Source organism: Rana temporaria, chromosome 9, assembly GCF_905171775.1.
Source record: "Rana temporaria chromosome 9, aRanTem1.1, whole genome shotgun sequence".
NCBI classification, from domain to species: domain Eukaryota; kingdom Metazoa; phylum Chordata; class Amphibia; order Anura; family Ranidae; genus Rana; species Rana temporaria.
Window position 1 is genome coordinate 120,848,102 of NC_053497.1, and position 23,538 is coordinate 120,871,639.

General features: G+C 43.1%; 1 protein-coding gene across 1 annotated transcript in view; it reads right to left on the reverse strand.

Annotated features, from left to right (window-relative positions):
• Positions 1-7,857: 7,857 nt before the first annotated feature.
• The window catches only part of PRPF4 (pre-mRNA processing factor 4), a 42,894-nt gene continuing 27,213 nt past the window's right edge, over positions 7,858-23,538 (reverse strand). Inside the window, exons 8-14 of the mRNA XM_040324324.1 lie at positions 20,132-20,190; positions 18,433-18,556; positions 12,625-12,714; positions 12,404-12,526; positions 10,938-11,045; positions 10,737-10,855; positions 7,858-8,224 (exon numbers count right to left, since the gene is read on the reverse strand). Of these exons, the coding sequence (XP_040180258.1) occupies positions 8,031-8,224; positions 10,737-10,855; positions 10,938-11,045; positions 12,404-12,526; positions 12,625-12,714; positions 18,433-18,556; positions 20,132-20,190 (817 nt within the window). The 3' untranslated portion in view covers positions 7,858-8,030. The remainder of the gene's footprint in view (positions 8,225-10,736; positions 10,856-10,937; positions 11,046-12,403; positions 12,527-12,624; positions 12,715-18,432; positions 18,557-20,131; positions 20,191-23,538) is intronic.

A 23,538-nucleotide genomic window follows, 5' to 3' on the forward strand; every position in this document is an offset into this window, starting at 1 on the left:
AGGAAACGATGCTAAAAACAAAAGTCCACCCTAATCAGAGTTCTTTGAAATCCACTGCGAGGTGGATGGAGAAACCCTTGCAGCTTCATCATTGTATTCTGAAAGCAAGGACTCCCCCACTGTCAAAATATAATGATTAGCGCTGTAGCCGATTGGCTGTATGCACTGACTGAACAAACATTTACCATCAGTTCCATTTGAGAGGAGTTAATCATTAGATCAACTCCTTGAATAAGAACGATCAGAGATGGATTGTAATTTGGGGTATGGTGATGGAGAAGTTAGGAGGACTTAGCTGGGACCCCCCCCCCCCCAGAAAGTTGGCAGGTGGTCATAAAATGGACACCATAGTAAATGCTCAGCTGAGTGTTATGACATTTGTTTCAGTGGAAATATTTAGTGATCAGAAAGTGGCATTATGTACAATAACTGACAGAACATCAAAAGTCACCTGTCCTTAAAGTGAACTTGTCATGAAACAATTATGGTGTCTGCACCCCTCACTAAAAAAAAACGGGTGGTTAAGGGGTTAGAGCATCAGGTCATTTTACATTGCCGTTTCCATAACCATTGGGGAGATTTTGTCTTACTCACTGGGGTAGGAAATAAACAATATCTCTCTAATGGGGCACGGACAGTAATAAAACTTTTCTTGGTGGGGAAGAGTTTAAATGTCTAAGTTTTCATTGCTGTCTGTAGTGCTATTGGGGATAACGCTTTACTTCCTGTCATTATGACTAGGGTTGTCCCGATACCGATACTAGTATCGGGACCGATTCCGAGTATTTGCGGGAGTACTCGGGAGTACAGTTCACCCTTTGCTCGGGTGAACTGTCCAATTCCGAGCAAGGGGGAGTGTCTGTACGCAGCGCGGCGCCAATCATTACACTCCCCGCGCGTGTTAAACAGTCGGCGGATGCAGGTAAGGGGGATATGGGGGGAGACAATGGCTGGATATGGGGGAAGACAAAGGCTGGATATGGGGGGAGACAATGGCTGGATATGGGGGGAGACAATGGCTGGATATGGGGGGAGACAATGGCTGGATATGGGGGGAGACAATGGCTGGATATGGGGGGAGACAAGGCTGCATATGGGGGGAGACAGTGGCTGGATAATGGGGGGGGGGCATGGCTGCATATGGAGACACATTTAAAAAAAAAAGTATCGGTATTCGGTACCGGCGACTACTTAAAAAAAAGTATCGGTACTCATACTCAGTCCTAAAAAAGTGGTATCGGGACAACCCTAATTATGACCAAACAAGGAAGAGAAGTTAAATCTACCGCACAACAAAAAAGGGATTTTTATAACAGCTTACCTGTAAAATCCTTTTCTTGGAGTACATCACGGGACACAGAGCTGCATATTCATTACTATGTGGGTTATAGAGTCTACCTTCAGGTGATGGACACTGGTGTAATCAATTAAACAGGAAGTTCCCTCCCTATATAACCCCTCCCCTACTGGGAGTTCCTCAGTTTTTGTAGCAAAGCAATAAGTGTCCCAATATCCCCAAACAAGAGGGGTGGGAGCTCTGTGTCCCGTGATGTACTCCAAGAAAAGGATTTTACAGGTAAGCTGTTATAAAAATCCCTTTTTCTTTATCGTACATCACGGGACACAGAGCTGCATATTCATTACTATGTGGGATGTCCCAAAGCAATGCTTACTGAGGGGAGGGAGACACCAACAACGCAGACCGCCATCAGACGTGAGGACCTATAATGCTGCCTGCAGCATACTGCGCCAAAAAGCTGCATCCTCTTGCCGTCTTATGTTCACCTGATAGGATTTAGTGAACGTAAGCACAGATGACCAAGTTGCGGCCTTGAAAATCTGCGTCATAAAGGCTTGGAAATGCATTGCGCATAAAGCGCTTACCATCCTGGTAGGGAACACCCCCACAAAAAAACAGGGGGAATCCTACTCTAACCACAAGCCTGAATAATAACCTGATGAATCAACCTTAAAAACAGTTGATTTTAGACGCTGCCTGCCCTTTCCTGGGGCCTCCTGGTAGCGCAACAACATCAGTTTTCCGTATCCGAGCAGCCGCTTCAGATAGGCCTAGACCCTTCTTACTCCAACGAGAGAGAGAGTGTAACCATTTTAATAGCTGACCTGAACACTGCCTGCCCATCTAGGGTCTTCTGGCAGCCCAATAAAAACGTCAGCTTTCTATATCTGAAACCTTCAGATAGGTATTTAACTGCTCTCATCTCAATTGAGAGAAAAGCAATAACCTTTCCTTCCGTGAAACAAGGTTTTGAAAAAAGGGAAGGTAAGAATATCTAGATTCAAATGAATACTAGATCCTTCTAGTAAATAAGGTTGGGTGAGGATGAAAATCACTCTACTTGTAAGAATAATCGAGTATGGCTCTATACCAAGAAAGTTGCCAATACTGAAACTCTTGGAGGCTACCACAACCAAGAACACCAATTCCCTTGTTAAAGGATGAAGGGAAATATGGTGCATCGGCCCAAGGAGCTGACCCTGTAAGCCGACAAAACTAGAGCCAATCCTCCAAGCACAAGGGCGACCCAACTGGTGGACTTATACAAGGGGTGACGTGCATAACAGCCCGGACCAAAGAGTGTGAAGTAATCGACCTTTGGAAGCAAGGCCGAGATCGGATCCTTGATATAACTTAAGGCTAGCTCCGTCTCCTTTCCAAATGTAGGAAGGCAGGAATTTTACCTTTGACAAACTTCCACGGATGCCACCATCTGGTTTCACACCAGGAACCTGGGCCTTCCAGACCGTAGGCTATCTGGTCCTGGAGGTCAGCTCTCTTGTATGAATCAAGGGAATTGCCGCTGATTCTGAAAGCCCCGATCCTCGAGAATGTGGTCTATAATAGCCAGACCATTAATTCACCTGTTGCAAGGCAGAATGTAATACCCCCTGCAAAGTAGGCCTGGACAAGATGTAAGGGACTGTGGGTCCTCTACTACCACCCTTACTGTTCCTGCACCGAGAGGTCGTCAGGGTTATGCCGGAGTAATCAGGCCAGCTTCCGTTCTCCTTTAAATGTTGCATAGAAGCCACAAAAGTCGCGGCACTGGGGGGAGAGACACAACCAGTGACAACTGGTCCCCCCCCCTCGGATTAAAAACACATCTGCCCCGCATGCGGGTGGATCCTTTATCCTTGACCCCAAGCTGTTCAATCTCTTGTTGAGCCTGGACGACAATACATCTTATGTACAGGGTACTATTTCTGTGACATTTGGTCAGGAAAACAGTCGGGGTGTAGAGGTCATTCTCCCGGAGACACTTGTTGACGGCTCCAGCGAATCGTCTGCCAATTCTGCATTTCATGAAATGACGAATGCCAATAGGCAAGGCACAAGCTCCTCCTTGGTAAATTAAGTAAATCACTAGTATGGCATAGTCTGATTGTACTCTGACAGAACCAACCTGCCACCTGAACGTTCAGGCCCCTAAGCCAGATGCTCCATCGGTAGCTCTAGCTGACAGATAAGGCTCCCTTGGAGCTTGACTACTTCCCCTGGGCCATGGTCTCTTCCTGACCTGGCAAACCCTTTTAGTTAAAAATCACCAAGAGGAATTCCAGCATATCTCTGGGACCGGGTTCTTTGGATAATGCTAGGTCAAGATCCACTCTTTCTAGGCCGACAAAATATTGTTTATAACAGCCCTGAATAAAAGTTAGTATAGGGAACTGTCTTGAATGAAGCCAGCATCTTCCCTAGTGCCTTAATCAAAAGGCCAAAAGTAAGGAACTGTTCCTTGCCGTGACCACATAGACCAGTTTTCTTATAGCGATGGTCTTGTCTGAGGCCAAAAAAAAAACCTCTCCTTTTTGGACTGTGCCAAACATACCCAGCTTCTTGTCAAATGAAAGAATGTATCTTTAGAGTTCCAGATACTTGACCATGCTGGACACCCTTAGGTCCAGCCATGCTACTGACTGACCCATCAGCAGGAGTTTGCTTCGGTATGCCATTACTGCTATACCCTGGGCCTACAGACCTGCTAGAGGCGGGCCCTAGCACCCTGACAACTCAGACACAGAGGCTAACCCAAAAGGGCAAGACCACCAACTGGAGATAGTGCTGTTCCCCTGCGAAACGCAGACAACCTCTGCAGACCCAAGTAAATAAACACATATGCAACTGGCTCCCCATGTGTGTATGTGGCAAGTGTTAAAGCCATATGCCTCAATGGAAGTGTGTGTACATGGCAGCGTGTGTTCCTGGAAGCATGAATTCATATAAATATGTTTTAAGAAAAACATGCATATAGCATGTGTGCTCTGGAACAAGCATCTTGCAAGCAAGCATGCGATATAAACGTGTTATGCAACAATGTGCAACATGAACCCATGCAGACACGTATTTCTATGCAAACACAAGGAATCCTGTATTGCTTAATTAGGCCGCCATGTACAACTTTAAAGTAATCATGCATCCTTATGCGATTCAGCATCTTCCATGCGATCAACATCTTATGCATTTTAAGCACTACTGTGCGGACAAGAACCCTTGTGAGACCAAGGACTCTTGTGTGACCAAGCACCCCTGTGCGATCCAGCATCCTTATGCACTCAAGCATCTTAATGCGACTTTAGGCATTTCTGTGAAACAAGCCTCTCTATGTGATCAAGTATCCTTGGGTAATCCAGGACGCTGTTGATCCGACAACCATGTGTGATCCAGCTTATTTTTGCATTCAAGCATCTTTAAGCGATCTTTAGGCATTCTTGTAGAAACAAGCCTCTCTGTGCGACCAAAATATCCTCGAGTAATCAAGGACTTGGGTGATCGGGTAATCATGTGTGATTCAGCATTTTTATGCCTTCAAGCCTCTTTATGCGATTCTAGGCATTTCTGTGGAAACAAGCCTCTTTGTGTGACCAAATATCCTTGGGGAATCAAGGGCTTGGGTGATCAGGTAATCATGTGTGATTCCAGCATTTTTATGCCTTCGAGCCTCTTTATGCGATTCTAGGCATTTCTGTGGAAACAAGCCTCTTTGTGTGACCAAATATCCTTGGGGAATCAAGGACTTGGGTGATCAGGTAATCATGTGTGATTCCAGCATTTTTATGCATACAAGCATCTTTATGCGAACTTAGGCACTTCTGTGGAAACAAGCCTCTCTGTGTGACCAAATATCCTTGGGTAATCCAGGACGCAGATGGTCAGGTAATCATGTGTGATGCAGCATCTTTTTTGCATCCAAGCAACTTTATGCGATTTTAGGCATTTCTGTGGAAACAAACCACTTCTGTGTGACCAAACATCCTTGGGTAATCAAGGATTTGGGTGATCAGGTAACCATGTGTGTGTGATCCAGCATTTTTATACATACAAACGTCTTTATGCGATTTTAGGCCTTTCTGTGGAAACAAGTCTCTCTGTGTGACCCAATATCCTTGGGTAATCCAGGACTTGAGTGATCAGGTAACTAGCATCTTTATGCACTCAAGCATTTCTATGCAACTCTAACAAACATGCAACACCATACAGACAGAAACATGTATCCTTATGCGATCCACAATAAAACATGCTTTGTTACTTGTTTTTATCCCACATGCATTCCAAACTCATGTATCTTATGCAACATGCGGACTGGTAAAAAGGAAGTTATCCTCTGTAGATGTGCGTTTCCTCAATTAAGAGACGTTAGCAATGTGTACCAGCAACTGTGCATCCCTCAGATGTGCATTTGGTTAGCCTGAAGCCGACACCAGGCTGAGGACCATATGGAGGTCTTACTAGCCACCTATAGGAAAACCTCTCTTTACACTCTAAGGAGAAGATAGAGGCTTTGGCCGAGTAGGCAGAGGGAAATTATATGCAGCATGAATCTCTGAAAAGACTGCAGGTGCAATCAGAACCTGTAGGGCTATTGATAGCTTCTCCTCGTTAGGCTGCAGCTCCTGTCTCCTGTCCTCTGACAGTGAACCTTCATCCCCAACTCTTCTACTCCCTTTGTTTAAGGATTAAAGCAGGAAAAGGGACACACCCTGCTTTTTTTTTTTTTTTTTTGCTTCTTGTGAGGATGCTGCGAACATAGCAGTTAACCTCTTGTAGAACAACAAATGTGATGCAAAAAACAAAACACATGCAGAGTGGCTGCAATGTTGGGGGAGGCTGCATTGATTGCCTGACAGGTCTGATGGCTCAATCTGTGAGCTGTCTCTACAGGGGAGAATAAGGGGCCACCAGGTTCAGGTGGCGATTCCTTTTTATATTCCTACCCCTGACCTTATTCAATGGGGAGACCAAAGTCCTAAGCTAAAAGCAGAGGAGCTTAACCCAGGTGCATCAACAGCTGAACATAGTCTGGCAGCAACAATGCCTGCTAATCTGCACAGCTAGATGCGGAGTAGGCGTCTTAGATGAATCTGTATCCAACTCACACAAGGTGCTTACATTTGTGTCCCCCTAGCTTTACAGAGCTCTGACGTCTGGGCCTTTTTGAAGAGCCCTCTCTGCGACTGCACTGAGCCGGTGAGCACGTGCGACATGGTAGAGCCTGAAGCTGAGGAAGTGGGACGCACAATAGACCAGCAAACACTTAAGCTTCCGTCTTTGGAAAGCATGGTAAGCGAAAACATCAGGCATGTCTTTTACTGCCCATAGTAGTGGAAAAACAGATAAGACGTGCAGCTACTCATGGAAGACAATGCTTTGCATAGGATTAAGGGCATTTTTTTTTTTTTTTTTTTATGTACCAGCCCCTTCAAGGGGAGATATATGGGTACTACAGCCATCCTGTCTGAACAGACATAGTGGCCCAGGCTACATGCCGGCTAGGGGAGGTATATGGGTGCCCTGAGCCATCCCGTCTCAAAAGACATTGTGGTTTACATTGCCCATGCATAAAAACATAATATAGGCGAGACCCATAGTCCCCTACAGAAGACCTACTGTCGAACCAAGTCCCGTAGGTCCCTCTCTTACCTTTCCACGCTGCAGGGTATTGCCAAGCAAGAGGCCCAATCTTCCCCCTTCACCGTGGGTATAGTCCTAGACCTTCAGGGACCGGGGTCCATGGCAGGAACACCACACCCCTGGACCTATATAGCACCCTGGCAGCAGAAAAAACATTTGGTCCTTAGAAGGCACAAAGTTCTGGAACCCAGGATCCAGCCCTCCGCAGAGAGGCATTATAGGCTAAACCTCGTTCTTCGTACCGAGGCCCGGGTACCGTCCACTTTGGCTATGAAGCACCTTGGACGGATCCGGATTTATGGAGGCTTTTTACATCCAGCATGGATCCCTCCAGTGGAGCTCCTAAGAGCACATGTTAACTCGTGACCAACACCTTAGACACTGATGAAAAAACTGAGGAACTCCCAGTAGGGGAGGGGTTATATAGGGAGGGAACTTCCTGTTTAATTGATTACACCAGTGTCCATCACCTGAAGGTAGACTCTATAACCCACATAGTAATGAATATGCAGCTCTGTGTCCCGTGATGTACGATAAAGAAATGGACGTCAATAAAAACCTCTCAGGGGTTATAACCTCTTTTCAACGCTACCCAAAATCATATATTTTGTCTACAGCTGGGCATTTTAGATGTGGCTAGTATCCTGGTTCTTATACCAATTCTATGGCTTCACTACTTTCAATAAGAATACAGCGAGTGAAGTCCTAACCTGTAGATTTTGCAACATACTCACTACTATTTGTTCCAGTGCTGAGCTAAAATGTATATGATGGCTCCACCCAAAATAAAGAATAATGGAGCGTGATAGTTCAAATGCCAATACAATACGTGATGCAGCTTACCGCCTGCCTGAATGAGAACTTCCAGTTTTTGAAGGATCCCAGCTGTTGAGATATCTGTAAAATAAACACTACCAAAAAGTAACTCGACTTTAGGAAAAATGTTTATTTTAATGTAACTTATAAAAAAAAAATGAACAAGAAGTAAAACTAAACATTTTCTGCTCCGTGGTACTGAGGTGTCTTCCATAATGAGAGATAAACACTTCTTGATGTTCCGGTACAAACTGCTTGATAAATTGTCCTTTTGTCATAAATGTCACTCCGCCGTCCACAGCTTAAAAGTTCTATCGTAGGAGCAGGTGGCAATAAGCTCGCCATCATGTGAGATGTCCACCCCCATCACCTTACCCTCGTGTCCAGCCAGGGTCTTCAATGGAGACCAGAGAGGGTGAGTCCACACCTTGGCTGTGTTATCATAGGATGCAGTCAGGAGATACTGACCATTAGTAGCTGCAAGATAAGAGAGGTGGGCTGTTTTCATGCAGACCAAGCATATTGCGCCAACAGAATATCAAGTCAAAGGCCACAATGGATTCAACACACTCAGGAAAAAATAGGATTTTTTTACTCACCATAAAATCCATTTCTCTTCCGTTCATGGACGGACACAGCAGCCTTTGATCTTAGGGTTATGCACTCTCCTGCAAGGAAGGTGCATAACCCTAAGGTCAAAGGCTGCTGTGTCCGTCCATGAACGGAAGAGAAATTAGTATAGAGTGCATTTCCTAAGACCACCCAACATACAAAGAGCATGCAGCCTGTCTGTTCACTGGGGACTTCAAGAGTGCAGCTTATTCACTAGAGCAGGGATATGCAATTAGCGGACATCCAGCTGTTGCAAAACTACAACTCCCATGAGGCATAGCAAGATTCTGACAGCCACAAGCATGACACCCAGAGGCAGAGGCATGATGGGACTTGTAGTTTTGAAACAGCTGGAGGTCCGCTAATTGCATATCCCTGCACTAGAGACATCACAGAGAATGCAGCCTATTCATTCACTAGGGACATTATCAAGACATTACAGGGGTTATTTACTAAAACTGGAACAGCTGTGCATAGTAACCAATCAGCTTCCAGGTTTTAGGCCTCATGCACACTGGACGTTAATATAACATTATAAAAAACGCCAGTAGCTTTGTAGTGATTTTTTTCAATGAATCAAAATTGTCCAAAAACGCTGGTGAGCCGGGGTTTTTGAAAGTTTATCAGCATTAATCAATGTTAGAGCGTTTTTACAGCTGAAAAACGTCTCTCAGAACCCACTCGTTTTGGGGTTTTATTACTACTCAAAAACGCCACTGCCCAAAACTGAACAGCCTAGGTGTGCATGGACACATAGAACAACATGATGGAGAGTTTAATGATTGTAGAAAAAATAAATCGTCTACTGCCAAAAACAGCTGCTGTAAAAACTTCAAAAAAAGTCCTGTGTGCATGAGGCCTTAAAGGAGTTGTAAAGGAATTTTTTTTTTTTTTTTTGCTGAAATGACTGTTTACAGGGTATAGAGACATAGGGCCAGATCCACAAAAGGGATACGCAGGCGTATCTCCTGATACGCCGTCGTATCTCTGTTTCTATCTATGCGGCTGATTCATAGAATCAGTTATGCATAGATATTCCTAAGATCCGGCAGGTGTAATAGTTTTACACTGTCGGATCTTAGGATGCAGTAAGATTCCGCGTCGGGTATGCAAATTAGCACTTACGGAGATCCACAAAGGTTTTTCCCTTCGTTTTTTTTCCGTAAGTGTTAGTTTGCCATCGCAAAATTAGGGCTGCTTTTACAAAGTGTAAACTTAGTACACCATGTAAAAGTATACCCTTCTTTCCCGCGTCGCTGTCAAATTTTTTTATTACATTTTTTTTTTCCCGCCGCAACTCTTTTTTGCCCGTCGCGATTCACAAAACTTGGCGCAACGCAAAGCACGTCGGGAAAATCGCGTCGGGAGCATGCGCAGTACGTCCGGCGCGGGAGCGCGCCCAATTTAAATGGGACTCGCCCCATTAGATTGGGCCCGTCTTGCGCCGGACAGATTTAAGTTACACAGCTGCAAATTTCTAGGTAAGTGCTTTGTGGATCGGGCACTTAGGTAGAAACTTTGCGGCGGTGTATCTTAAATCTGAATATTTAAGTTGCGCCCGCTGTACGTGGATCTGGCCCATAGTTAATAGTTAACTGATTCCTTTTAAAAATAGATAAAAATCAATTATATAATGTGAGTGCAGTTTCACTTTCGTTTTTAATCTAGTTTCATGTTTCTGTGAAGTACAGAGACACACAGAGCAGTGTTTGTTTTTAAAATTAATCTGATTGGTTCTGAGGGGTTTTAGACACACAGTAATCACACCTCCTTGATCAGGGACCACAGAGAGAAGCTCCCATGAGTTTTTTCATAAGGAGCCAGACAAGCAGGAAGTGTGGAGATCAGAGAAGGATTACAGCAACTTCAAATAAAAAATGAACAATGAGGAGATGAAACCAGGATTGCAGTAAGGTAAAGAAAGCTATTTAGCTAAAAAAAAAATCCTTTAGTGACCCTTTAATGTCAGAGCTTAACTGAACAAGCTGAAGTTAAAAGCTGACTGGCCCCCATGCACAGCTGCACCATATTTTAGTGCACCACTTTTAGTAAATCTCCCCCCTAACCGTCTATTAATTAAAAAAAATGTAATGACTGAGAATGTAGCCTATGCACTACCTGGAAACCAGTAACATCACTAATAAAGAAGTCCATTTACTAGAAGACCACTGACATCACTGAGACATTCACTAGAGTCCGGTAACATAATTGTGCAAACAGTCAATTCTATCATTAGAGACTGGTGACATCACTAAGAATGCAGCCTGTTCACTCATTGAAGATCAGTGACATCACAGAGAAAGCAGAATGTCCACTTGCTAGGAAACTGTGACATCACTTATAACCAGCTAGAGAGAATGTAAAAGTTAATACTCACGCTGGAACTTCACTCCACTGATCAAGTTCTGATGAGCAGGGATGGTATAGATACAGCGCCTCTGACGCAGATCCCACACTTTGCAGGTGTTATCACCACTGCCTGTTGCTATATGGTAACTAAAAACACAAAAAAGCTAAAACTTAGAATGTTGCAATAGATGGACTGCTCATGCTAAACATATAATCTCCTGAGATTTACCCATTAGGGGAGAAGCTGATCCCATAGATCTCTTTGAGATGACCTTCCAGGAACATGATGCAGCGACCAGTCCTCAGATCCCAAACTCGACCAAAAGAATCCAGGCCTCTAAATGGTCAAAAGGTCACAATGTTATGTGGGTAAAGAACCATGAATAAAATAAGTTGTTTTCATGAAAATAATAAACACATCACATACAATCCCCTAATTATAGTCTCCAATCCTCCCCTTCCTTAAAGGAACACTAAAGATTCATTTTTTATTAGATCAGTTGATTGCTGTAAGATAGAGCATTTAAATATCACTTACCTCGTTTTTCCTTTTGACCTCCAAAATACAGTAATCCAGGTTTGTAAATGCCATTTCCTGTCTCTCCTCTTCTTGCTTTCCACCAGCATCTGAGCCGTTTTGCATGGTGGAAAGCAGAATGTGCTCACCCCCTCCCTATGACTACAGCCCTGCGTGAAGATGCTCTCTTATCCCTCACAGGCATGGAGGCTAAGCCTAATGGGAACTGTAGTTCCTTCCCATTAGGCCATGATGTAGCAAGAATGAATGCGCACCGCAAACCAGGAAGTAAGTGAGAATAATGATTCAGGAGTGACGGAGGTGAATAAAACAGCTCGATTTCAACCAGTTATAATGCAAAACATTACTTTTTACTTTATCAGCTACTGTTAGACTTTAATTTAAGAGGAAAATATTTTTGTCTTTACAACCCCTTTAAAGTGGTTTTCAATTCACAGAATGGCATTAAGTCAGCTGGTATAAGAAGATATCCCCATTACAAAAATCCTGTGCAACACTAAAATATTGGTTCTCTGGGTTCTATTAGTGTCCCTGACTCCCACAGAGCTATAGGGAACAAACTGACTGTTTGAGTAATTAGACAATCAATGCCTCCCATTCAACACGGATATAAGCAAACAGAAAAAACACAAAATCTGTAGACGGTGGGGCCTGGTCAGTTTTCACCAGCTGACAGATATTTCAGGAGGTATTTCAGGAGGTACTTATTGATCATTTAAAACTGGTACCAGTTCCTGGATCACTCTGCACCATGAATGGAATATAGATTATAGGACAAACTTCAGGAGAGTTGTCACGTGAATGTGAGACACGTGAATGTCACGTGACACTCAGACACCCATTGTATAAGGCCCTTTTCATGCGATCGGCCAGATCGGATCTGTCTGTCCGTTTTTCAGGCGGATCCGAGCGGGCCACCCATTGACGTCTATGGGCAGGCGGATGAGCTAGCGGAGTTCTTCCAACAGATCCACCCCGTGAAAAAGGGGCCTTAGTGGAAGGAACATTGTGCATTGGAGAAAATGTACTATTCTTGAAGAGCAGGAAGACTGAGAAGAGTTCATGTCAGGTCTTGCTTCTCAGGAGAGTTGAATCACAAGAGCAGACTTTCTCCCCTGATACCCTCACACAGCCACAGCATGATTCTTTCTCCTTACCCGGTTCCGGCCAGAGACCCGTCTACGTGGAAAGAAAGGTCATACACCCCTTTACTGTGTCCTTCCTGATGCAGAATCTCTTCCTGAGCTTCCAGATCCCATAAGCGCCATGAACGGTCATAGCTAAAACAATCACCAAGAAAACAAGACACTCATCATTTACAGAAGGCCAACAGTCTGTGTTATTCCTTGTGCCCTGTCCAAAATGCCAGACTGCTCACCATGTGGTCCCCAAGAAACGCCCAGATGGATGCCATGTCACTCTCGCTACCCTCACAGCGTGACCTTCAATGTCTGCAACTGGTTCATCGCTGCAAATAAATGATTAAAAACAGCAAATGGAAGACAGTTAAACACACACACAAAAAAAAAGTAAATTAAAAGCGACAGACACAGGAAACACTTCTTCTGATAGATGGGTAATAAAAAATAATAGTAATCAAAGATATGCAACGAGTACACTTTATATTGGTGGTACATTTTAAAAATTACTTTCTGGTATGGATATTTTATACAGGGTTACATTGGTACAGCTGGGAACTACATAACTATGTATATACCATACCTTCCTGATGCCACTGGAAACCGGAAATCACTATAGCAGACACCACTGACATTTGCTTCCATGTCCCTTGATGAGCAGCTGGCCTCCTGCATTCTGAACACAGGGGGTGGGACGCTCGGTACAGGAGCTTGTAAGATATTCAGGCTGATTTTCCCAAATAGTTGAGAATCTTCAGTCAATAAATTGAGTGAATATTCACTTCAATTATCCAATCCATGTGAAAAGCAAATTCCTGTGTACACATTTTGTCTGCAAGATGTATTCAAACTAGAGTTTGCTTTTCACATGAATAGATCATTTAAGTGAATATTTACGCAATTTATAAAGTAAAGATTCTCAGCTCCCCCAGTAAATCAGTCACAGAAATCTAAATTTTTAAATGTAAAAATCTCTGTATTTAAGCCTAGGTTCATATTGGAGTGATGTGTCATGCGTTTTGAGAGATCAAATCGCATGACAAGTCACAGCCTATTGACGGCAATGGCACTGTTCCAATCGGTGCAACACCAATTTTGCAGTGCGGCACCAATTTGCAAAAGTAGTTCCTGCACTACTTTTGCATATTTTAGGTGCGATTTCAATAGACATCTGTGCATGAAGCCACACAAATGTCTATTAAGTAGCACCTGAAATCGTGCTGACCTTGCTACTTTGAAATCGCACTACTTCAAGTAAAGTAGCACAATTTCAAAGTAGCACCAATGTGAACCAGGGCTTTAATACAACAAAAATACAGATGAGAAAGATTCTAGAATTGTAAAAGTCAAATAAAAAAATATGATAAGGCAAACACTACAACTCCTCCTCTAAAAACTGAAAATGCACCACAGTTTCCCTTTAAAGTGTCACCAAAGGCAAAAAAATAAATCGTTTTGGATATAGTGGAGAGGAATTATAACCCTTGTTAGGTTTTTATTGCCGTCTGTGCCTTTGTTAGGGAGATAAATCCTATTTTCCCCCATTTACCATTATCATCCAAATTAACAAGTAAAAGAAAGTCCTACATTTTGGGTTGACATTAGAACAGGAATAGAGGGGAAATCTTCCCGTGGGGACACTAGTTCTAGTGACCCTTGTAATACACAGGGATTTCCTCTCACTTACTGTTTGGCTATGGGACAGGAAGTGAAGGGAAATCTCTGCAATGGGACACAGATGGCGAAAACAAAACTAAAAGTGATAACCCCTCTTACTTTAAAAACGTGTTGTCTTTATTAACACTTAAAATATTAAATTTTGAGTGACAATCTTATATCTCAGCTTATGCAGACACCACCTGCCCCAAGATCTCAGAGAACAGTGACTGAAAAACCTTACCATTGCCTCTGCAATAAGACATCAAAAGGGCAAAGCTACCGGCAAACACCCCCCCAACCCCACCCCCAACATTACATACTCCCTTGTTCTTTGCTCCTCTGCAGCTCCAGTCAGCCACCAGGAGCTTGGAATGGAAGCCCCATGTAAACTCAGGTTGGCTCCAGTACTGTCACTGGGTTGAGGACTATCTCGCCATGCATGTGACAGCACCAGGCTAATCATCAGGCACCAGCGCTATCACTGTGAAAGGAGAGAATTCACATGCTTCTTTATAGTACTTCTATAATACTTAGAGTATTTCTCTTCACTCCTGGCAGCAAATGGATTGGCGGGGAGTTAAGAACGGGTATATAATATCCTGCTGGGGATGGGGCATTTAGGTGAACCTGCATTTGCCCTGCATGAGCAAAACACAGGTTTAATTGAAGTGGCTTTCTTTCACATATACATTCCACTAAGACACCCTTAGAAAAAAAATAAAAAATACAAAATCCCTTGAAAACATCAGCGGATATTTGCCATAACGTAATGCATTCAAAAAAAGCATAATAATCCATTCTTATCTCTGGCCTTCCTGAACAGAGCACATTAGGCCTGTTTTATAGGGAGGAGATAGTCTCTAAGTTCTAATTAAAGATGCTGATTAACTAGGAGAAGAGTATTGTTCTTGCCTCCCTCTTGTTAAGTAGTAAACCTCTTTTCTCTGAAGATATAATTATGCTGAGCTGTTGTTGTGGTGAGCCATCTCTCCAGGGGACTGAAAGTACCGCGCTCCCCCATGGTCATGCTACACGCTACTCGTTAAGAGTGCTTTTCACGTGACAGTTTGTGTGAAGAACAAATGTCCTCATCGTTTATCATTGTGATGAGTTGTTATAATAACTAGTTGGTAGTACAGAGCGGTCTCATCTATTCTACCAGTGCCACAATGTTCAGTAGCACAGAACTGGCACTAGAGTCAGCGGTGGGATGAATGAAATAATTCTCACTGAGAAATTAAAGGAAGAAAGTAATACCCCCGTTTTGGTATTTGTTGAATAGCTTCCTAACAGATGATTTTTATGTGACTGCAATAGGGAGATCATAATAGCCATGAGATTATTACCTGAACATTTACATTTTTAGAGAGCAAGTATTATACCTGCAGTGTTTACCTTCAAGGAAACCTGTAAAGGGAAAGACTTCACATCTTTCAGGTCTTATGACCATTCATTGAATCTTCCCTCTGCTGCAGAGCAGCGCCTCCCCAAAAAATCTATACATTCAACACACTTCCAGATGTGCCAATAGTATGCTTCCCCTGCTGTGCTACTTGGGTCATGCTGACAAGCCCCTATGTCACTATGGGCCTGTAACACACCTGGAAGTGTGTCAGATATAAAGATTCGTTGGGGAGGTGCAGCTCTGCAGAAGAGGGAAGATTCAATATAAGGGAACTGGAACTGAATGGTATCCGTTTTCTACTTTCAGACCGCCTACCTGTAAATATACGTATTAATTATGTCTGCAGTTGGATGCCATAACCCTGCTAGTTTTTCCCTCTGGCGGCCGGCTTTCTGATAAAAAGTGATCCCAGTGACGGATTTGCAGCAGGATCACTTTTAGAAGCGGCGGGAGAGGAATGGTGTTTGACAGGTCCTCTTTTTGGAGAGATGCGGGGTCAATAAGACCCCACACGTCTCCTCCAGGCTGAAAAGCATTAAATTGTGAAAAAAATTTCACTGATCTCATGCTTACTAGCCGCAATCGTGGCTTGGTTTACTTCCGGGTACCCAGGCGTGACGTCATCACATCACGCCCGGGCCTCCGACAGTCTTAGAGATGACTGTTGACCATCTGGGTCACCAGTCATCTCTATGCTTCCCATCCGGCGCCGGACAATTCTTTCTCCGGGCCCACGATGGCACAGGAGAGCCTGGAGAAGCACTGGATGGCCGCATGAGGGGGGGGGGGTGTCCCCTCCCACCGCCTTTAAGAACGATCAAGCGATGGAACTGCCGCTATGATCGTTCTTATCGTGCACAGAATCGCCGGCACAAAAGAATGATATCTGAATGATGCCTCTAGCTGCAAGCATCATTCAGATATCCCCCCACAAAGCCCAGGACGTCATATGATGTCCACCCAGGATGGGAGATCCCATCTGTGGACGTCATATTACAATGGGCCGTTAATGAAGTAGTTAAAGGGGACGCTAGTGTTTTTTTTCACCTTAATGCATCAAGGTAAAAAAAACTTCTGGCCCCCCCAACAACCCCCCCCCCCCCCGTTTAATTTACCTGAGCCCCGTAATTCCCTATGCAGAGACGTGCTCTCCCTCTCCTGCACCGGGCTCTTGTTTAGATAGATTGATAGCAGAGCAGCCATTGGCTCCCGCTGCTGTCAATCAAATTCAATGACGCGGGGGCTTAGTCCGGTATGCGTGTCTATGAGCGCAAATGCTTGACTTGGGAGCGCACCCGCAAGGTAACCCCCTGGGAGAGCGCTTCTCTTAGGGGGTTATCTGATGTGAAAAGGAGCCGTGAGAGCCACCGAGGGACCCCAGAAGAGGGCGATCAGGGCCACTCTGTGTAAAACAAGCTGCACAGTGGAGGCAAGTATTGCATGTTCGTTATTTAAACCACTAGGGGTCCGCACTATAGCCGAATGACAGCCACAGCGCGGACCCCAATTGCCAATGACCGCTGATCACGTGATGTGAACAAAGCTCGGTAATCACTTTTTTTTCCTCACGCAATTAGCGTTAGGAGAAAAAAAAGCCGATCAGCAGCTTAGGTTCAAGGGACATCGGTCCCGAAGAGGAAGGAGGCACATCTGCCTCATGTGTGCCAATCTGTGCGCCAAAAATTACCTGTTTGCACAATTTTATAAAATATATATATTTTTTTTTTCTAAATTCAGTCTTTTAAAAATTTTTTTTACAAAGAATATAAAAAACGCATAGGTGATCAAATACCACCAAAAGATCGATCTGTTTGTGGGAAAATAATTATAAAAATGTCATTTGGGTACAGTGTTGTATGACAGTGCAATTGTCATTCAAAGTGCATCAGCACTGAAAGCTGAAAATTTGGTCTGGGCAGGAGGGGGGTTTAAGTGCCCAGTAAGCAAGTGGTTAAATAAAAATTTTAAAACACAAAGGTTTACAATCACTAAGTGGTTCAAGTATTTTTTTATTTTTAGGCTTGCTCTTCATTACTTGTGTTAAGTCAGAGAAATTGATTCCTGCAACAGAAAAATGCTCTCAAAGTGAACCTGTAACAAGTTCACAAGCTGACTTCAGCAGCAACAAATGAACCTTTCCTTTAATCCTTCCCCACTCCGTTTACAAACAGGAGAGAGAAGAGTCCAGGGTAAACTCCAAGTGCACTTTATTTAAAACTTAGAGAGCAGACACTCTCACTGTACCTAACATGCAGAATAGGCACATGGACAGACAGTTGCCAAGAGAAATGCGACTTCTAAAATCTGGTTCATGGATCTTTATTAAAAAAAATTAGCAACATGTATATCACGCCATCGCGTTTCGGGGAACGGACCCATTCTTCAGGGCTGTTGCTGCGTTCTATTTGGTGGGAACAATCCCTATGATTTGTTTTGTTGGATCGAGGTTCCGGAGTGACAGGATGCCTGTTTTTGTTGTATGAGCTACCTATATAAGAAAATCGGGCATCCTGACATTCAGGAACCTCAATTCAACATAAACCACTCATGGGAATTGTTCCCACCAAATAGAAAGCAGCAACACCCCTGAAGAAGGAGTCCGTTCCCCCAAACGCGTTGGATTGATGTATACAGTATGTTGCTAATTTTTTACTAAACATTTTAGAAGTCACATTTCTATTGCCACTGGGCATGCCAACCTTTGTATCCAAGTCTATATGCTGAAATGACCTTAAGGTTGCACAGAAAAGACAGCAGCCCAATCCCTGAGAGGGCCCAACACCACCATCCATCACTGGGCACTATGCACTGGAAGGCATTCCTTCCTTTTTACCCACACAAATACCCACTCAGGACTAGTGACCAATCCAGTCAGCCCAGTGTGGTCTCCAACACAAGATAGGACAGAAGGAGAAAAGGCACACTGCAGCTAAAATTGCTATAGAAGCCCTCAATGCAGATATAGACTAACAGGGAATCTTACCTCTCCAGGTTCCATAGTTTTACAGATCCATCTGCAGCACAGGAAGCCAGATTCACATCTTTCTCATCCAATGATATTGTGGATTTGGGGTGGAACACAATGGCTCCCACATTTGTGTTATGTCCTGATGGGGGGTCAAACAGAAATATTAGACCAAAACTGCAGACTACACCTGATTCAATATGATGGCAACTACAAAAAAAAAAAAGACTTATCTGTATATTCCATATCTGACACGGGCTAGATATTCATAGACCCTGGATTATAGGCTGCTGCCTTCAGGTGACTGGACACTGGCAAAGCTTTTGGACACCCCCTATAACCCTACTCTGAGACCTGAGTTTTTTAGCAAGCAATTCAGGGAAACAAGGACAAGAGGGGTGGGTGTCCGCTGTCCTATACTGTACTGCAAGATACTGAATTTAAAAGGTAAGTAAGAATTTATTTGATCTTAATAGTACAGTAAAGGACACAGGCTGGATATTCATTGAGCTTGGGATGACCCAAAAAATGTATCAGAAGGGTGGGCAACAAAAATAACCATACCAATGGGCCCCACAAAACAGAAAGGGGTAAAAGACTCAACTCGGAGCGATGCTGAAAAAACCTTGCGGTCGAAAGCTGCACCTGCAGAGGCATGGGCACCCATCTGGTATAACTTGGAGAACAAGTCATAAAAGATCATGTGGTAGCCTTAAACAGCTGAGCAACAGATGCCAGATGGTGGAATTCCCAGAAAGCCCCCACCAATTTGGGGGAAAAAAATACCCTCTGGCAATAAGTGGTGTCCTTTAAGAGACAACATTGACAGGACAAAAAAAAATTGTCAGTCTTTCTGACTACATTGAGACAATGAAGAGCAATTTCCTTGGAAGCAGGACGCAAGGATGATCCCTGTGAAGGATTAGGAAGGGATCCATAAGAGAGAGCTACCAAATCTGAAAACATGTCTGGCGGACGTGATAGCCACCAAGAAGGCCATTTAGCAGGAGGTAACCCAAGGGAAGTTTCCTAACAAGTTTAATAGAATGTTGTATTTGTAGGACCTTGAGTGGAACAGAGTGAAAGGAACAGCTTCAAGTGAGGCAACCATGAAGCCCAGAGCTCTCATGGAGAATCCCAAAGAGGTAATCCCGCTAAAAAACGCTGATCACTGCCATTACTATTATTTTGCAGACTCTATAACTTTTGCGCAAACCAATCAATACACGCTTATTGTGATTTTTTTTTTTACCAAAAATATGTAGCAGAATACATATTGGTCTAAACTGATGAATAAATTCATTTTTTATATAATTTTTGGGGATATGCATTATAGCAGAAAGTAAAAAAAAAAATATTTTTAAAAAAATTGTCAGACTTTTTGTTTATAGCGCAAAAAATAAAAAAAACGCAAAGGTGATCAAATACCACGAAAATAAAGCGCTTTTTGTGGGGGGACATCAATTTAAATGTTGGTACAGCGTTGCACGCTCGCGCAATTGTCGGTTAAATTAACGCAGTGCCGTATCGCAAAAAACAAATGGCCTGGTCATTAGGGAGTAAAACCTTCTGGTCTTTAAGTGGTTAATTTACAGCATTTTTTCACACCTAAAACGTTTCACAGTAAGGCATACACACACACTGTTTAAAACATGTATAAACAAAGTACAATAATAAATTCCCGTGCAGTTTAGCTTTAAGATGATGCAGTAATTACCTCTTAATGTGCGCACAGGGGTACAATCTGGAACTGACCACAGTTTGCAAAGTCCACTCCTAGGAGAGAAGATACCAGAGAATATTATCTGCTTCATATTCAATTAACATTGTCTGTTAGTCTGTATGCCCCAAAAAAAAAACGATACAACTTAAAGAGAAAGTATAGTATTTTTTTACATATTGTCTTCTTTACTTATTGTCAGAAAAAAAAAAAAAAAGTGCGTATAGTTTTTTAAAAAGGATGAAATACTGCATATTTATATTATGCAGTCTCCTATCCATCCAGAAGATGGAGCTCCAGAATCTTCAAATTTTCAGCTATTTCAACTGTGCTGAAAGATATCTACACAACTGGAATACGGTAAAACCTTGGTTAGAGAGTGACTTGGTTTGAGAGCATTTTGCAAGACAAGCAAAATGTTTTAATAAAAATTTGCCTTGATATACAAGTGATGTCTTGATATAAGAGTAGCGTCATGTCACAACTGAGTATAAAAGAGAAGAGAGGCGCCTCTAAGTGCAGCAATATGGTTACATTTAATGAAGGTACAATATTTAGCAACTTATTGCTACACTTAGAGGTGCCTCTCTTCTCTTTTATACCGTGTAAAAAAAATGCTTTGATATACAAGTGCTTTGGATTACAAGCATATTTCTGGAACGAATTATGCTCGCAAACCAAGGTTTTACTGGCAAGTCATCATAGCAATGACTTCTCATCACACAGTTCAGTAAGAAGTTTCAAATCAGACAAAGGGAACTGGAAAGTAGTGCTGTCACTTTAGATAACATGTATAGTGATCTGGAAATCCTTGGTCATGAATCAAACTTATAAAAGAAAATACAAAAGGAAATACATTTTTTACCTGGTATTAGCGTGGAAATATTTTCCACCGCACTCTAACCTAGTAGGCCAAAACTTGAAATCTATCCTTAGAAAGTATTTTACTGAAAGTGTAGTGGATTGCTTGCCTTCCAACAGAGGTAGCGAGTCAATCAACAGTAAATGAGTTTAACCTTTTCCAGACTGCCCACTGTATACATACGTCACTACTTTGATGTTCTATACCATTATGGCAGCAGCTATCTGCCATAACTCCAGTATTTTTTTATACAGCAAGCGATTCGGCAACCGGTAGATGTGTTTCTAGTGGCTGATTCGCCACGAGATCTCTTTTATAGGCAGAGGGAGAGGTGCCCCCCACCACTTACAGTTTGTTTACCCCGCTTAACGGAGCTGTCAGTAAAGGGGGAAACGATACAATACGATACCCAGGAGCAATGGGCAGGAAGTCGAGTGAGGGCGACATGGGCCCCACTCAACTCTATGCCCTTGGAGGACTGGAGCGACGTCCGATGTCACTTCCGCCTAACGGCCTTAAAAAGGGATTTTTTTTTTTTTAATAGTAATTTGATAATTTCTTGGCCATTTTTCAGAGAATAACACCACAAAAACATTTCTTTCACTCGTGGTTTATTATCAATCACATGTGTTAACTCTTTAAATCATAATCACAACAGAAACTACCCAAATGACCCTGATCAAAAGTTTACATACCCCAGTTCTTAATACCGTATATTGCCCCCTTTAACATCAATGACAGCTTGAATTCTTTTGTGGTATTTGTGGATGAGGCTCTTTATCTTCTCAGATGGCAAATCTGCCCATTCCTCTTGGCAAAAAGCCTCCAGTTCCTGTAAATTCTTGGGCTGCCTTGCATGAACTGCACGTTTGAGATCTCCCCAGATTGGCTCAATGATATTAAGATCAGGAGACTGAGATGGCCACTCCAGAACCTTCACTTTATTCTGTTGTAACCAATGACAGGTCGACTTGGCCATGTGTTTTGGATCATTGTCATGTTGGAATGTCCAAGTACGTCCCATGCACAGCTTCCTGGCTGATGAATGCAAATATTCCTCCAGTATTTTTTGGTAACATACTGCATTCATCTTGCCATCAATTTTGACCAAATATTCTGTGCCTTTGAAGCTCACACATCCCCAAAACATCAGCGATCGACCTCCGTGTTTCACAGTAGGAATGGTGTACCACCTTTCATCATAGGCCTTGTTGACTACTCCCCAAATGTAGTGTTTATGGTTGTTGCCAAAAAGCTACATTTTGGTCTCATCACTCCAAATGACTTTGTGGCAGAAGGTTTGAGGCTTGTCTCTGTGCTGTGTGGCGTATTGTAAGCGGGATACTTTGTGGCATTTGCGTAGTAATGGCTTTCTTCTGGTGACTCGACCATGCACCCATCTTTCTTTAAGTGCCTCCTTATTGTGCATCTGGAAACAGCCACACCACACTTTTTCAGAGAGTCCTGTATTTCACCTGAAGTTATTTGTGGGTTTTTCTTTGCATCCCAAACTATTTTCCTGCCAGTTGTGGCTAAAATTTTAGTTGGTCTACCTGACCGTGGTTTTGGTTTTAATAGAACCCCTCATTTTCCACTTCTTGATTCGAGTTTGAACACTGCTGATTGGCATTCTCAATTCCTTGGATTTTTTTTATATCCCTTTTCCCCGCAGATCCTTTGACAATCCTTTTGCTCAGAATCCAGAAACGTCAGTACAGCACTGCATGAAAGATGCAGGGGTCCAGAAACGCATTGACCTTTTATACACACACACTAATTGCAAGCAAACAGATCACAGGTGAGGATGGCTACCTTTAATAGCCATTCAAACCCCTTTGTTTCAACTTGTGTGCATGTTGGCAGGCCAAATTTACCAGGGTATGTAAACTTTTGATTAGGGTCATTTGGGAAGTTTCTGTTGCCATTATGAATAAAAAAAAAAAAGAGTAAACACAAATGATTGATAATAAATGGTTTAAGCCAAACACTAACCATGAGTGAAAGAAATATTTTCATAGTCTCTAAACAACAAATGTCAGAAATAGGCCTGGTCCTTAAGTGGTTAAACAGTCCTGGGATAAATATAAGTGTATACTCAACAAAAGATTAATGAAAAATACACAAAACCTTATAACCAATCTGCACTGTCTCAGTTAGCGATTGATTTAACAACCTTTGAGACTGAGGTTGCGAAGGCTTCCTCTGCGGCTGAGCCCACTAATGAGGAACCATCCTCATGCCGTTCCAATGGATCCTCTAAAGGCAGATCCGAAACCTCTACCCACTCCTGATCCGCAGCAGACAGCCCAGGAGCAGGAGAAGAGGACCCGTTGCATTTTTCCCCAGACTGGGAGGTGGATGCAAACAACTAGCCAATTTACCCTCCAAACCAGCCAGAGCCGTAGCCAAGTCATCTTTAGTGACATTTGCCGAGGTAGGGGTGTTGGAGGTAGCTACAATGTCTGACAAGGGATCAGCTTGATCAACCATTTCAGGTCTCACAGGGGAAGCAAGTGCAGTGAAGGCGCGCTAGGGTTCCCAG